The 17,259-nt window shown below is 44.3% G+C and overlaps 2 protein-coding genes across 7 annotated transcripts in view; one reads left to right on the forward strand and one right to left on the reverse strand.

Annotated features, from left to right (window-relative positions):
• Positions 1-12,659, forward strand: part of ABTB2 (ankyrin repeat and BTB domain containing 2) — a 227,861-nt gene extending 215,202 nt beyond the window's left edge. For all 4 annotated transcript variants that reach the window (XM_077462772.1, XM_077462763.1, XM_077462757.1 and 1 more), the window contains 3 exons: positions 6,208-6,276; positions 7,660-7,773; positions 9,221-12,659. In XM_077462772.1, the coding sequence (XP_077318898.1) occupies positions 6,208-6,276; positions 7,660-7,773; positions 9,221-9,418 (381 nt within the window). In that variant the 3' untranslated portion in view covers positions 9,419-12,659. The remainder of the gene's footprint in view (positions 1-6,207; positions 6,277-7,659; positions 7,774-9,220) is intronic.
• Positions 12,660-13,231: 572 nt separating this feature from the next.
• Positions 13,232-17,259, reverse strand: part of NAT10 (N-acetyltransferase 10) — a 65,832-nt gene continuing 61,804 nt past the window's right edge. The window contains exons 26-30 of one of the 3 annotated variants that reach the window (XR_013263955.1): positions 16,249-16,347; positions 16,091-16,164; positions 15,909-15,992; positions 14,502-14,665; positions 13,232-14,441 (exon numbers count right to left, since the gene is read on the reverse strand). Coding sequence is in view for 1 of the 3 variants with exons in the window: in XM_077462741.1 (XP_077318867.1) it covers positions 14,566-14,665; positions 15,909-15,992; positions 16,091-16,164; positions 16,249-16,347 (357 nt within the window). In the remaining 2 variants the exon portion in view is untranslated. Of the gene's footprint in view, positions 14,666-15,908; positions 15,993-16,090; positions 16,165-16,248; positions 16,348-17,259 lie in introns of all 3 variants that reach the window. The other 2 variants (XR_013263954.1, XM_077462741.1) reach the window with 2 other exon arrangements.

Genomic DNA, 17,259 nt, shown 5'->3' on the forward strand with positions numbered 1-17,259 from the left:
GTGAAACAAGAAAATGGTCACGTTCTGCACAACCACGTCCTTCATTTCAGGATCTGTGAAAGAAAACATTACAAGTCCCATCTGCCACCATGGCAATGGTACTGTGCTTTTCAATGGAGCACAAGCGCTTTGATGTTATGGTTGCCACCTTTTCTTCAAGTCAAACCCGAACACTTTAGCGGCACACAGCAATTTCTTTTTATAGTATAAACTATACATATATTTTGCTATTAAATAACATTTCTAATCATATGAAGTTAATAACAAGAGTCCCCCTTTATATCAGAGTCCACAGAGTTCCCCTTTTACATCTGAACTTCACTGTAAGGGGGGACTCTGCAGACTCTGATGTAAGAGGGAACAATGTGGCCTCTGGTGTAATGGGGAACTCTGATGTAAGGGGTGCTCTGAGAACCCTGATTTGCCTTGATGTACTTACTCAGAGGCAGGCGAGAGAGAAGGGGGAGACTTCAGTCACAGACAGGGATGGATGGCGAGCTCACTCACCCCTTGGCAGTCAGCACCTCTCATCCAGATGTATCTGAGGCTGCTGGACTTCAAATTTCCAGCCCCCACTTTCCTTTTCTCAGGCACAGCGCCGGGGATTGGAGTGTGGGCAGGCAGAGAGGGGTAGGGGTGGGGTGGGGTTAGTCGGGAGAGAGGTGCAGATCAAGCCCTCTTTCCTCTCCTGTATGTGTGTGTGTTTGGGGGGGGGGGGTGTTAGTGTTGGCTTTGGGCAGTGTGAAAGAGTGTAACAGACACTCTCAGCTTAGACAACTGCAGCCAGCAACCCTGTTGGGAAACCATAGTTCAGTTTAAATAATGTGTCTGGGTTTTAGGCAGTCTGAAACCTGGACGCATGATTCCAAACCCGAACTGTCCGGGTGAATCCTGGACAGGTGGCAACCCTATGTGACATTATCACACTTGTAGTCCATTACATACTTTCTTCACTGAAGGTCTGTATCTCTAGATGGGTCTATGGCTGGAGGAATAGTCTGCAGGAGCCAAAGCACTGCACTGATTGCACTTGCACAGCTTTGTGGACTTCAATGCAAAATAAATATATCAATAAATTCATTTAAATAGAAAAAATAAAAATATTTATGAAAATTTTAAAAATAAATATATATATATATATATATATATATATATATATATATATATATATATATATATATATATATATATATATATATATATATATATATATATATATATATAAAAGCATTTTTAAATTATTAGTATCAGTCCATTTATTTATTTTGCAAAACATGTAGGTAAAGCTGAAGTTTGTGTCCCCAATTTTTCTATAGTTTCATTGCTCCAGCTTGGGCCATTGTAAGTGTGTATGTGCCATACCTGTGGGATCCCCATGGAAACTGAAAATCACTGTAGTATATAGTTGCTACTCCAGTGATCTCCGCTAGCTTCCGGGTCTCGTGCCAAGCGGCTGTCCTGCTGCACTGTGAGCACAGAAGGTCACTTGTTCGGCCTGGACACCATTTAGGGTACACTTTGCATGTTCTAAGTGAATGCAAGGCATTCTCTGATTGGACAAAGTGCAGGGGCAGGGTGGTGACATCACAATCTCCACCTTGTCCAATCAGAGAACATTCATTGAGAAAATGCAAAGTGTTCTCTGGTTGAACATAGTGGAGAGGTGGGGTGGTGACATCATGATCGCCACCTTGTCCATTCGGAGAACATTCATTTAAAAAATCGAAAGTGCTCTCTGAATGGTGCCTATACCAAACAAACAACCTCCTGTGTGCAGTAATTGTTCTCTGATTGGACGAAGTAGAGAGACAAGGTGTTGACATCATAGTTTCCACCTTGTCCAATAAGAGAACATTCATTGAGAAAATGCAGAGTGTTCTCTGATTGGATAAAGTGGAGAGGTGGGGTGGTAACATCAAGATCACCACCTTGTCCAATCAGAGAACATTCACTGAGAAAATGCAAAGTGTTCTCTGAATGGTGCCCATGCCAAGAAAGCAATCTCCTGTGTGCAGTAAGCGTTCTCTGATTGGACAAAGTAGACAGATTGTGTGGTGATATAATTTCCACCCTGTCCAATCAGAGAACATTCATTGAGAAACTGCAATGTGTTTTCTGAATGGTGCCCATGCCAAGCAAGCAACCTCCTGTGTGCAGTAAGAAACAAGGCAGCTGGTTGGCACAAGACCCGGAAACTAGTGGAGATCACTGGCGTAGTGGTGTCTAATCCAGTGACTTCCCGCTTCTAGAGGGATCCCACAGGTATGGCACATACAAACGTACATTGGTCCAAGCTTTAACCTTTAAAATAAAATTCTAATTGCTTAGGGTTGCCCGATCTACCTATAAGAGGGATGATACCCTGGTGGGTTCAGTCCATCTGCCCCATCCACAACTGAAAATTTAGTATGGATGGATGCTGCCAGGTTGGCACACCAAGATCTCTGAAGGTCTGTTGTCAGAGATTGTGCAACATCTGTGCTCTGCCCACTCGCCATGGTTGGCATGAGAGGGATTCTCTTGCTTGGCTTGCGTCTTTTGCTGAGGTCTCCACTTTGAAATGCATGGCATCAGCTGGAAGTCTTCTTTTTCTGTCCTAGCAGAGTATTATATGCTGGCAGATACATGCATGCGGAAATATTCAGAGACATTAGGACCCCCCCAGCATATCCAGGTTTGTCGCTTTCCAAGAAATCAGAAAATTCCACAGCAAACATCCTGTTGGGGCTCCCAGAGAAGAGTAACGTCTTCCCAGGCCGATGTCTTGGCTGTGTATCCCTGAGCTCCCAGCCTGATGGGGAATACAGGTGTTCTCTCTGCCATGGAGTTATCAGTAATCTCCTCGCTCCGCACTCTTGTGCTGCCTCCACTCCATTCACTTTTCCAGATGGAGGGGCTCCGGGGACACAGTAATTATCAGGCGAGATCCCCCTTCCAGGTCTCAGGCTTTGTTTTCCATTGAACACAGATGAATGGAAAAAGCTAAAACACAGGAAAGGGGGATGTGGAGAAGAGATTCTGCTGAGAGATTGTTATAAACATTATGTACCCGGGGACATGAGATACATATCTGTCCTCTGCAAAACATAAACTGACACAATGGTCAGAGAACTGCCACTAAACCAACAGCTGCAGGTTTATACAGGAGAACAAAGATTACCCGTCCATAGATGTGCTGGCTGCATTCATCTTTTAGGTTTTCTTTATTTTCACCCGGTGATCCTGCCAATAACGCACTCCCGTCCTAGGGTGACAACACTCACTGTACTGTGTTTATGCAGGAACAGCGTTGTCACCATAGGACAGGAAGTGTTAAACACCTCCCACTCTCCTCTTCATTATAACATAGTGGGGAGGGCAGGCAGAGAGCAAAGGAAGCTATCAGGTCAAAGGGTTTCTGGTGCGATCAACACAGTTTATTTATCTATTTTTTTTATTTTAGAACTGTAAAAAAAAATACTTTCAATGTATATTTAACAAAGAAAAGAGGAGAAAAATGAAAGATGTTAATTGTTCAGGTTATTAGCTGCCTTTGTTTTCCCTTATCCTCACCTGGTGATCCTGCCACTAACAAAATTCCTGTCCTAGGGTGACAACACCCTCACTCGCTGTACTGTATCTGTGCAGGAGCAGCATTGTCACCCTAGGACACAACTATAGAACACCTCCCCCTCTTCTCCATAATATAGTGCGGAGGGGTTTTGTAGTTAAAGGTTTGGAACAGTAATTAATGATGATAATGCAGCACAGAAAGTTATCAGTGCACTGGATTTCTGGCAGGATCAATGGGTATGGGCTCCACCCACACACTGCTGAAAACAGAGGCCTTCTCCCATATCCACCACCAGTTACAATGTGTAAAGGTGTTCAGTAATACAAGCTGTATTTGTTTTTGTTTTTAATTGTATAGCTCTATGCCATTTGGATTCAATCTAAAAATAAAAAATATGTATAGCAAAAATCTTACTTGTTTTGGGGGGAATATGGAAGGGTTCATTTCTTACTCTCTGTGTACCACTAGGGGAATTTCCCTTCACTTCCTGTCCAAGAGACACAACAGGAAGTTGGGGGGAAATTCCAAAGTGAGGGGAATTCACCTTTTAGACATATGTGCCCACATTGGCAGATTTTGTCGCTATTCTTCCTCTTGGGAAAACTCTTAGCAAAAATGTGGGATTTTCTTTTTCGGTGACATTGATCAGCAGTACTAATAGGAAGGGTGAATCTCCCCAATGGGGGGGGGGGGGGGCAGACAGCTATAGAAACTTGACAGAGGGTTTAACCCCTTTGCTGCCAGATCTGTATGTCATAAGGACCTGACAGCAGGGGGGTGTTATACACATTCCTGGTGGCTGATTGCCACCCGAATTGTATCCATGCATCCACACACACCCCCTAGCGTCACTGATAGAAAAAGTTTGTCGCCATTCCATGGGTGCACACAAATTTAAAGTGGTTGTTAAGCCACTTTCACATCTTTATACCATCCCCTCTATGTGCCCCTGTGTGAGTGCATAACAAAAAAAAAAACCCTGCTATACCTCATTTAAGAGCTCTTCTCAGCAATCCCATGACTGGTTGGCCCTCTCCTCTCCCCATCTGACAGATGCAGTGGGTGGGGCCGAGATTCCCCTGCTGACATCACTTGGGAGAGGAGGAGAGAGAGCCGGTCAGTCATGTGATCGCAGAGAAGAGCTGTGAAATTAGATATAACAGACTTTCTTTATTATAAATCACTCACACACAGGATTAGAACACAGAGGGGATGGTATGAAGATGTGAAAGTTATTTGAGCAGCAGGAGTTGCAGGGGCGGGCACTGTCAAGAGCTGACAGGGAAGGAGGGAGGGGGGGAGAGCACAGAGGAGACAGCAGGCTGCAGATGATGGAGGAACATAAACTGACCGTGGTGTCAGGGCTCAGCAGCCAAGATATACAGTGGTCAGTTTACAAAGGGGAGGGTATAGCCAGGCAGGATCAGCCATTACAGGTGACCAAATGACACCGCACAAGCACGGTGCTGTATAAAATGCTTTAAAGGAACAGGATCTTTTTTTCTTTGGGTTAACAAACGCTTTAAGGTTTGACATTTACTCAGTGCAACCTTGTCTTTATATTTTACCCAAAAATTGGGTAATTCACTGCGATTGTGTGCCCTAAATCTCACTTATGTGTATTTATTATTATTATTTATTTATTTTTTTACTGACATTTTGCATTTCCTAGACCTTTTGCGGTAATATCGTGTGAAATAAAAAATTGGAACTACCACTTTTTTATTCTCTGGGGTGTCTGCTTTCAAAAAATATATGTTTTGGGGCTTTTATGTAATCTTCAGGCCTAAAATTATTTTTCAAAAATGGTTCTGACAGTGAAACCTTCCCCACTCTTACATAGTTAGTCTGGCTAAAAAAAAAAAAAAAAAAAAGACAAAAAGTCCATCTAGTTCACCCACTGGAAGGAAATAAAAATAATATATCCACACACATACACAATCATATATACAGTGCTATACCCACAGTTGATCAAGAGGAAGGCAAAAAAAAACAGCAAAGCGTGACCCAATTTTCTCCAGCAAGGGAAAAAATTCCTTCCTGATCCCCCGAGAGACAATCTGATTTTCCCTGGATCAACTTTACCTATAAATGTTAGTATCCAGAAATCTATCCAAAACTTTAAATAAAAAAAAGTAGGTTTTACCTAAAGATACACTTTAAGATTTGCACTTTATGAAGGCTTAAATTCCGGAAACATGACACTGCAGGGACCTCCAGCTCTGACTCTGCAGTCCATACTGATGCATGGCACCAGCCTTTGCACCAAATAATGGGCACCTCGGTGAGCCCCAGACCTATGACGTTCAGCACTCACAGTATATCCTCAGTTTTCCAGATTGAGGGATGCTGGACATTTTTCACACCAGAAGACTGAGGACATCTTGTGGCCAATGGGGGTATTGATGTATTGTGGTAGTATGGGTGTTACACAAGGATTATAGCAGGGAGGTCTCTCTGCTGAAGTATCCGTGGCATATAAATGGAGCCTGGTGGGCTGAGTCAGTCCCTGTAGAACACCGAGGATGGACTAGCCAAATAGGAAACGATGGGCCTCCAACATTTAATGAGGGACCACCATTGATGTAGAGACCAATACTGGATACATTTTGGAGAATAGCAGCTAACTGTCCTTTTTTTTTTTCCTCCTGCAGATGATAATGCAGTATTTATACTTTGGTGGTACAGAATCCATACAAGTGCCAATGTCTGCTGTTCTGGAGGTAAGACCATATGTTGGATGTATTTATAGGGTCCTGACTTTGCGTCTTTAAAGCATCCCCAGTACACTTTATATCATATATGGAAGTGTTACTAATACTCTTTAAGAAAAAAAAAAATGATGTAAAAATGTGACGTGCATAGAAACCGTTTTCTTGCCTGTGCTCGTGTATCCTGCCATGATATAGATCAGCCCCCAGTGCCCAGTGCAGCCGTTTTGGGAGTGAATTGCTTTTCCTCTATACATGTGTGCCCACCTTTATTTCTATCTTGGTTTAGAAAAAGCCGGGAGAGTCATTTTCTATTAAAGAAAAACTCCACTTTGAGGCTTGGTTCACACTGGTGTGAGTGCGACTTCAATGCGATTTTACACTCTGGCACTTCAGCAATGCAGGAACCTTTTTAGTCGCTACAACTTTAAGTTTCATAAATTGGAACGGGTGCTATTAAAATCAATGGACTGCAACTTGTCATGCGACTTTTGTGTCCAAAGTTGCACTAGTGTGAATGGAGCCTCAAAAAAAACAAAACAACAAAAAAAAAAACAGGCCATTCTGCAATGGAAAATGATGACAAATTCCATCTGGTGGCATTCTGGTGACCTGTTCTTGCATACAACAGCCACACATAAGTGATTTCCTACTCATGCGATTATAGAAGGAAGATCCTTGCACTTGTTTCGGTTTCACTAAGCGATTGTAATGGCCGGTCTCAGTATTAACAGAAAAGAACAGGTGAGGAGCTGCAAGGAGGAGAAGTGTGGGGTTATGAAAAAAAAAAAAAAAAAAAAAAACAACAAATAACAATACTCACCTCTATGCTGCAGCGGTCCCATGTCAGCTCTAAGACCGAGAACTAATTGATCACATGACCACTGATTGCTCAGTCCTTGGTCTGCCTAGAGCAAGGAGCAGTGACAGTCATTCACTGCTCTCCGCTCTGCTTCTGCTGGGATCACTGGAGCCCCCAGCTGGGGAAGCGGCAGGCAATACTGGCTCTGCTTCTTAATCAGGCAGCTGGGTGGATTCTGACAATATTGTCAGGATCCTTCAATCCTGCACTGATGGGGACGCACGTCCAACAGGAGGATGGAGAGGGTTGCACACAAGCCGCACAGGACCTGCCTTGAAAAATTAAACTTCTTTTCTAAAAACATGAGAACTGTTTTTTTTGTTTTGTTTTTTTATATATTAGAGAAGCCGGAATGCTTAGGTAACATTTTTTTAGAAAGGTGAACCAACCCTTTTAGCACTTTAACTACCCGCATTTCACACCTACCTGCTACTTGGTGTGACAGTGGTGCATATGATTTAACAGACATACTCCAACCATAGCTCTACTTACATGGTCTGTAATTCCACTTGTTTTGTGTGGTGTCATTTCAGCTCCTGTCTGCAGCAAGCCATTTTCAGCTGGACGCTCTGCAGCGGCACTGTGAGATCTTGTGTTCCCAGAACATCGACACCGATAACTGCATCAGCATTTATAAGTATGCCAAGGTGAGACAATCATGTTGCTAAAGCTTTAAAAAAATAAAAATGTAAACCCAACATTTCATGTTCCTGATATGTGCCTGCTGTACCGTGTACTTGTATGAGGAAAGTCTCCTGTTCTCTTTCTGTGAAATCCCTGGTGATCCTGTCAGCCCCTCTGCTTTCCTATAAAAGGAAACTGACCACACTAAGCATGTTCACCATGGTCAGTTCTCTAGCTGTGCTGGGTACTCGGCATGCTCTCCTCCAATAATCAGACTTGTCCTGACAACCAGCCATTCACTGGGAAGGCCAGTGTACTGCTGATACTCCTCCCCCCCCCAGCTCTTATGCAGCTGAGAACAGAGGGAGTGTGATCATTTAAAAAAAAAAAAAATTATTTATAATGTTTTTTTAAAAAAAAATAGGGGATGGATTTATGACAATTTTATTAATAACTTTTTTTTTATTATCATGAATGGCTGCGATCTTTATCTGGGCCGTGACATTATGGGCGACAGGACAGATTGGACACTTTTGACACTATTTTGAGACCATTGTCATTTATACAGCAATCAGTGCTATAAAAACGTGTTGATTACTGTATAAATGACACTGGCAGGGAAGGGGTTAACCACTAGGGGCCGATGAAGGGGTTAAGTGCGTCCTAGGGAGTGATTCTAACTGTGGGGGGGAGGGGCTACAACACACAGGACAATGATCACTGCTCTTGATGACAGAGCAGCGATTTCTGTCCTGTCACTAGGCAGAAGGGGGAAATGCTTTGTTTACAAAAGCATCTCCCTAGTTCTACCTCTCCGTGACACGATCGCGGGCACCCAGCGGACATGGTCACGCACGCAGCACCGCTTCTTAAAGGGGACGTACGTGTACGCCATTCTGCCAACGTATATCGGCGTGCGCTGGTCGAGAAGCGGTTAAAATGATCTTTCCTTTTTAAGCTGCAGCTCTGTCATTTTCTGTCAAATGCAATGTGGTGACCTGAAGGCGTTCTGTATATAGAACGCCCCTTGAAAATTGAATTTCCTGCTTGTGCGATTGGCGCTCTGATTTTCCCAAAAGTCTGCACTAAGGTACAAGTCAGATTTCAGGCATCCCCTACCACTAATATTTTATTTTTGGTGAGAGAAATCACATCTAAAGGGATGCAGACCTGGTCACTTTCATAATTAGAGCCCTGCAAGTGCAGCAGCTGATTGATAAATATAAAATTACTCCTATTAGATTTACTTACCACATGGACACAGACAAATGGCTATTTTTTTTAGAATAATAAAAAAGGTAGGAATCTGCAGCAAAAAGTTTGTTCAACTTCCTGCAATGTACATAGATCACCCGGAGGGGAATGTGTGGTTTTTTTTTTTCTTCTTAACAAAAGTTGAGTTACACTTTAAATCAATTTTTTATGTTTGGGTTGTAGCAGGAGGCCTTTTACCAGTGTTCTCTCATTCAGGTCCACAATGCCGCCGAACTGGCGCTGTTCTGCGAAGGATACTTCCTACAAAACATGAGGACTCTGCTGGAGCAGGAATCCTTCAAGCAAATTATCTGTGGACGTAACAGCAAAGTGCAGGGATTGGACATTCTGCTGGACTTGAAACATACACTGACCAATCGGATTAAAGACATTTACATATCTTGTCGGGTGTGACGGTCATGGGGCAGTCCAAGCTATGTTGGGCTTTATAATGGGCCCGTTGCGCGCATCAAGCTGAAACTTGGAGGGCTTCACAGCCAAGAGCGAGGCCGATGTAAAGCAATCTGGAGCTGTATGTTGATGTAGATAGGCAGTGCATATATATATATTTGTATAAAGCCGTTTCTCTCTCTCCCCCCCCCCCCCCCCGGGTCAGGGCTCTGTGCCATGTGCTTTGCAAATGATTACAGCCAAATTCTCCTAGCATTGATTGTACAGAAGCATCTCTTGTATTTGTTGGGGGTATCGGCTCTTTCTGGTTTTTATTAATGTAAAGATAGTTGCGCATATAACAGAGCACCTGGGGGGGGAATGTACTTATGTGTAGGGGGAGGGAGAGAGAGAGTTGTGTGCTCAGCCAATATAGAAGCACCACATATCCCACTGCTTTCCATTGGGGTCTGTACAATGAGTTCACAGCACCAAAACACAGGTCATTGTATGGTGTGTGTGAATCCGGAACCGCCCCTTGAAACTGGGAGGACGTGTCTGTAACTGCACCATGGTTTTGGTCTAGGTAAGTGATGGTGAACCTGGGCACCGTAGATGTTTTGGAACCACATTTCCCATGATGCTCTGGCACTCTGCAGTGTAGTGGAGCATCGTGGGAAATGTAGTTCCAAAACATCTGCGATGCCAAGGTTCACCATCACTGACCTAGGCCAAAGCCATGTTGCAGCGTCTGTAACTGCACTATGGCTTTGGTCTAGTCAGTGAGTGTAGTTGAGCATCATGGGAAATGTAGTTCCAAAACATCTGGGGTGCCAAGGTTCACCATCACTGCAAGTGGGTGTACATACCTTTAAAGAGAGAAAGCACAAAAGTAACTTTGGCCAGGTTTACCTATAGCGGGGTCTACAATGTCATGTTTTGGAGGTTAAAGTTTAAATTAACCCAAAAAACTGAAATGTAATATATTAGTTAAGCAGCCCTTTAGATATGGTGACTGCATTTGTTTTCATTTTTAAACGCCAAGAAGATTTTCAACATGTACTGAAAATACCTATTGATCTTGCCAAAAATTCAGTGTCCTTGTCAATTCCTGTGAGCCTAAAACACATACAATGTTATCTTCCTTATGTAAACTACTAACTAGGGATCAACCAATAGTTTTTGTCGGTGCCGATACGATACAGATATTTCGGCCACCTCTCCTGCTGATATTTTTTGCCGATATTTTGTACATTTAAAAAAAAAATTTTTTTTACACTATCATTTTACTTTTTTTTTTTTTATCACTGTTATTAGGAATGTAAACATCCCTTGTAACAGTAATAGGCATGGGAGAGGTACTCTTTATGGAGAGAGCGGTGGTCTATAAGACCCCAAACCCCTCCTCTGCACTTGATAGTATTCAAAACGTCAAGATCTGCATTTTTGAATACTTTATTTTTACTGGCACCTTTAAAGCGGAGCTCAACCCTAAAGTGGACCTTCCGCTCATTGGAATCCTCCCCCCCTCCGGCACCACAATTGGCACCTTTTAGGGGGGAGGGGGGTGCAGGTACCTGTACAGTACAGGTATCTGCACCCACTTCCGGCATAGCTATCTGCGGAAAGGGGCGTAGATTACGCCCCTTTCCGAAAGTCCCCCTCTGCCTGCTGGGAAACACACGGATCCCAGAGGCAGCGGGACCATCCTTATTGCGCAGCGCAACTCGCGCATGCGCAGTAGGGAACCGGGAAATGAAGCCGTAAGGCTCCACTTCCTGATTCCCATACCCAAGATGGTGGCGGCAGCACCTGAGAGACGATCGAGAGATCGGCTTCGGGTGCCGACATCGCGGGCGCGCTGGGCGGGTAAGTGTCCTTATTTTAAAAGTCAGCAGCTGCAGTATTTGTAGCTGCTGGCTTTTAAAAAAATAAAAAATAAAAAAAAATAAAAAAAAAAACGGTGGAACTCCCGGCGGACTGCCGCTTTAAGATGCCCGTAATCCAGGAAGTAATGTCATGACATCGCTTCTGGATTACTAGATCCTAAACCAGACCAAAGCATCGGCTTTGTATGGGTCTTCGGACAGCCGGCGGACGTGCCGGCTGGTTGCTCGGGCCTCCCGGTGGAAGGGGGAACGTCACCCTCCCTAGGCTTTTTAATAACAGCCAAGCTACATCGGTTGTCATTAAAATAAAGCCGACCGTTTGCTCTAAAAAACGGTACCACGGTGATACATGCAGCTGCATGCATCACCCCGGTAAAACCCCTTGAAGCAATATCAGTCAGTTTTTTGACTGACTCAAACACCGCCCTGGGAGGTGGCGGCGATAAGAGGTTAAAATCCATAGTCCGTGGAGGAGCGAGTGTTGTCACCAGGAACAGGATTTCCAGGTGAGAAAAAGCCTTAAAAAGTAAAAAGAAACAAAATGCAGACACCATGTCTAAGGACTGATAAGCTGCAATATATTACATTTTGGTCTTTCAGTTTTCTTATGCTTTAAGGTAAACCTTCCTTGAGGCTGCAACTCTCCTCTCAGTGTGAGAGCCGGGATTGGCAGACAGAGCTCAGTACTGGCCACCTTCATGTTTCTTTGAGGCCACGGCCTGTACTAATAAATGCTGACACAGGACCATGTGCAGGTATTGGGTGAAATGACTTCTGATCAAACACCCAGACCCCCAAGAAAAAAAAAAAAGATGGGCCAGGATATCCTGTAAGGATCTGAGAATTACAGCTCAACCAATCACACAGCTGTGTTGCAAACTTTATTAGGTTGGCTGTTTGCTTTCAATGGGACCTGTCAGGAGAGCTGTGGCTACCATCCTGCACTGGAAGCATCCACTGATGACTCCTAGAAGCTATGCTAGTTCCAGGGCAGCTCTCACATTGCCATGAGCCTGCTGGAAGTAGCACCACTCCCTGGATTCAGCAGGATCTTACAGCCCCCCGCCCCGCAGAGCCCACCTGTCCTCTCACCTCTTCTATAATAATAGCACAGTGTTTGCACCTTATAGAGCACCTGAGCGATGTGTATTACAGGAGTGGATATCTAATGTGTTATTGGCAGATTGTAACATCTCATTACCAAACTGTAATAAGCTTTGTTCTAAAAGAAACAGTTAGAGGTTATTGGTTAACGAAAAAAAAAAAAATGTTTTTATTGGACTAAAGTTCGATGCAAATTTTCATACTGATGTAACGTTCACAAAATCAGAAAACATTTATAGACAGACAATAAAAAACAATGTGTAAAACTTTTACATCGAAGGGTGAACAGAATATTCTGTACAATGTGAAAGTGGTGAGAATTTATTTATTTTCCAAGTAAATGAAAGCAGCCAATCCAATTGCTCTCATAGGCAAAAAAAAAAGAAGTTGGGGGAGATTTTGGCCAGAAGGTAAAAGCAGCCAAATGCTTAAGTGGATTTAAATCTCGTTTAAAAAAAAAAAAAAAAAAAAAAAATCGCTGAAAGGTAGGGTTTGAATGACAGAAGAGAAGCCCTATTGCTCTGTTTGGTCATAAATCCTTCACCCTGCAGTAATCTGACAGGGAGCCGTGCATGTGCAGCTCAGAGTACATTTCCTGCAGTTATGAGGTCACTCCCATGCGCATCTACAGGAGTGACATCATCATGGCCAAGTTCTTCAAGCAGCCAAGCAGAACAAGCAGGAAGATCAGGAGAAGATGGAAGCGCCCAGGACCAGCTGGATGGATTTCTTTGACAATACGTTTTCTATAATGTGCTCATATACGACGCACACTGAGCATATCATGGCATAAACCTCCTGGGGTTCTATTTAAAAAAAAAAAAAAAAAAAGGCTTTATTCCGCTTCAATTAATACATATTTATTATGAAGTAAATCTGACACTAATCATTCAATGCCTGCTTCCATTATAGCCGAACCACACAGGTGTTGCACTTTATTTTCTTCAAGCACCTGCTGCAATTTTCTTTGGGGGGGGGGGGATTGTAGAGGGCTCCTGCTGTGCATAAAAGGTATTACATCAAATGTGACCTCTCCGGATCCTTTAAGAGCTGCATTCTTTTAAAAGTGTACTCACAACTGGCTGCAAGAGACCACATGGGGAGAAAAACAGGTGGGGTTCATCTATTAAAACTGGAGAGTGCAGAATCTGATGCAGCTGTGCACAATGGCCAAATCAGCATCTAACTTCAGCTTGTTCACTTAGGCCAGTGATGGGGAACCTTGGCACCCCAGATGTTTTGGAACTACAATTCCCATGATGCTCCACTACACTGCAGAGTGCATAAGTATCATGGGAAATGTAGTTCCAAAACATCTGGGGTGCCAAGGTTCGCCATCACTGACTTAGGCCCTTTTCACACCAGCAGACCGGTCGGGTCCACCGGTGCAGTTTTTCCGACGGACCACTCCTTGTCCTCTATAGAGCGGCAGGTATCCGATGACACCCGATCCGGTCCACTAATAACAGACAGATGGGGTTCCGTCGATCAGATTGGATGATAGTTGGATGGAAACAGGCAGTCCCTTTTCCATCCGACCACCGCATAGAGAACAGCGGGCTGTGTCTGTTCTACATAGCGGAGTGGACACGGACCTGTCATCATCAACACAGAGATTCCCCCGGATTCTGCTCAATCTGAAAGGGGCCTTAAGCTTTGACAAAAACCGATTGGCTTCTATGCAGAGCTGCACCAGCTTTTGTACTTTTTAGTTTTAGTAAATGAACCCCGATGTCTCTGGGAATGCCTACTTACTGCAGTTTCTCACCACTTTTTTCACATGCTTTCTAACACTGGACAGAAATAAAAATTCATTACATGTCTCTCGACATTGAATCAACCCGGTAAGAGGAGCAAAACAGCATAACATTGAAAACAATGTGGACTTATTCTTTAGCTTTGTACAGTCTACATATATACAGTTCTCTTGGTCTATATAGGTTTATACACAAGGCACGTATACAGAGGCATAAACACCCCAACTATATACAGCATCATCAAGGAATGAGCCTGATAACAGTCCTCCCTCCTGCTGCAGGTACCAGGATGATGGCCTCCTCGTGGTGGCTGTACAGGATGATGGCCTCCTCGTGGTGGCTGTACAGGATGATGGCCTCCTCGTGGTGGCTGTACAGGATGATCGCCATGCACCTCTCATATCAGCAAAGCCCCGACTGATCACTTTCCAAACTTCTGCTTCTTGTCTTTGTTTTTCTTCAGCTTTTTCTGAAACTTCCCACCGCTCTTCTCCGGCTGGTCCAGTTTCCGTTTCTGGTCGCTGAAAGGATCAATTTCAGAACATTACTGGAATCTGTGAAATGAACTCTCAGCTACAAAATTCCAGCTGCTTTACATACAACTACCATTTGTGTGAAAAATCAGTTTGTTTTAGCATGCTCTAACCCCCTGTGCAGCAGTGCCCAAACTAGAAAAGGGAGAAGCAGCAGTGACAGCCAATCAGGACTATAGTGGTTTGTGCTGTACTGTTACTTAAAGTGGTTGTTAACCCAATTGATCAGGCACACAGTACATGGTTACCTAAGCATTGCAGCATCTTCTTAATTTTTTTTATATAAATGCCTTTTATTAGCATATTTTAGCTCTGTCAATTGTCCTATTTCATCTCCATATCCGAGCCGTGGGAGCTGAGTAGGAGGGACACAAATTTCTTCTGACTTATGCAAGATAAGTCGGAAGAGGAATCTCTTATCTTCCTCCCTTTTGTCAATGCATTGTATACAGAGAGGAGGAGGGGGCGGAGAAGGGCATGGCTGGGAGTGGAGGAGATCCTCTTTCTCACTTCAGACTAAATGTTGACAGGGAGAGGAGGGGGGAGCTGAAAACAGGCGGAGGGGAGACCTGCAGATGACGCAGAAATATTTAGACCATGGTATCTTGGCTCAGCAGCCATGATAATCGTGGTCTGTTCTCAGGGGGGGGGGGGGGGGGGGGGACAGGAGCTGGCAGGATCAAACAGGCATTATAAGAGATACAGAGAAGTAAAGCAAAAAGCAAAAGAACCAAGCTGCAGCTTTTACATTAAAGGGACATGAGCAGCATATTTTTTGGGGGTTAAACGCACACCGATACACATTGGCAGAATGGCACCGCTGGGCAAACCGCTGTACCTGTACGGCGGCTCCTTTAAGAGCTGTAGCAGGCGCGTGGGGTGACCAGCAGCGGGTGACCGGCGGGCACAAGAGCCAGAACCGGAAATCCAGATTCTGATAGGGGAGGAGAGACAGATTGTCTGTTCCTACCAAGTAGGAACAACGATCTGGCTCCTCCTCTAGTCATTCCCATCCCCTCATAGTTGGAGACACACCAAGGGAACACACTGGCTGCAGGAAGAAAATTGCCTCCTCTATGACTTGCTTAAAATATAAGAATGGATAGCTGTAATAATGAGGGGCTGCAGGTGTAATCGGGAATGGAAGCAGACTGCTGTGCTGCAGTGGAGGATCTACAATCTATGTCAGGGATCCACTTTTACCCTGTAAATGAAATGGCAGCATTCTGACCTTTTCACACTGATAACAGACGCAGCCTTGCCAGTCTTCTTTAGAACTTCGTTCCACTCGTCATCATCACCCCGGATTACGTATCTGCAGATAAAGCAGAATGCATATTCAGGATTCTTACAGAATGGCACCCGGTACTGGGACCTTCGGCTTCCTCACAATCAGTCAACAATTTCACTTACTGCGACAGATTGATTCCTTTCAACTTCTGCACTTCCTCTTTGTGCTTCTGCTGGAACTCCCTGGCTGCCTCTTCCTAAAGGAACAAAGAATAGCAAAGTTCAAGGGAGAGTGACAGAGACCGATCGAAACATCTTCACAGATGTAAAGCAAATCTCACCAGATCCTCATTGAGGGATTGCAAGGTGGGCTCCATAACCACCTCCTTGACAGCCCCCATCTGGTCCTCAACAGCCTTCTCCTGAACCCTGTTAAATACCTGGAGACCCAAAAATATAGAATAAGTGCTGGAGGATATCACTCACTAGAGGCATACAACTGGTTTATAAATCACACCTTCATGTATAAAACACAGCATTATTATATACGCTTAAAGTGCATGTAAAAACAAGGAAAAAATCCTTTTTTAAAACCTGCTGGCACACAAGGAGGTAGGTACAATGAGGTGAATGTCACTTTCGGGAGAGCTTGCTCTTTTTCTTGCTTTTTTTTTTTTTTTTTTGCAATACAGTAAAATCTTTGAGACAACTTGGTTTGAGAGCGTTTTGCAAGACAAGCAACATTTTTTAAATCAATTTTGACTTGATATACAAGCGATGCGTCACAACTGAGTATAAAAGAGAAGAGAGGCGCCTCCAAGTGTAGTAATATGGTTACCGTATATACTCGAGTATAAGCCGAGATTTTCAGCCTCTTTTTTGAGGCTGAAAGTGCCCCCCTCGGCTTATACTCGAGTCATCGCTGTCTGCCCGCTCGATCAGCGTGTCGAGCAGACAGACAGCGGCCATTCTATGATTCAAAAGCCGCGCCTCCGGCTCCGCCTTCGCCTGTGATAGGCGGAACACTGAATTTCCCAGCAGCCTGTGTTCCGCCTATCACGGGCATCCGCTCATCCTCGTACTACGGACGAGGATGATACGACGTCCGTGATAGGCGGAACACAGGCTGCTGGGAAATTCAGTGTTCCGCCTATCACAGGCGAAGGAGGAGGCGCGGCTTTTGAATTTTACAATGGCCGCCGACGAAGAGGGCACGGGACGGAGGCAAGGCAAGGCACGGCACGGGACGGGACGGGACGGGACGGGACGAAGGCAAGGCACGACACGGGACGGAGGCTCGGGACAAAGGCTCGGGACACAGGTAGGCTGGACACACACACACACACACACAC

Source organism: Lithobates pipiens, unplaced genomic scaffold, assembly GCF_037356315.1.
Source record: "Lithobates pipiens isolate NorthernLeopardFrog02 unplaced genomic scaffold, aLitPip1_a1.2 Scaffold_10, whole genome shotgun sequence".
NCBI classification, from domain to species: domain Eukaryota; kingdom Metazoa; phylum Chordata; class Amphibia; order Anura; family Ranidae; genus Lithobates; species Lithobates pipiens.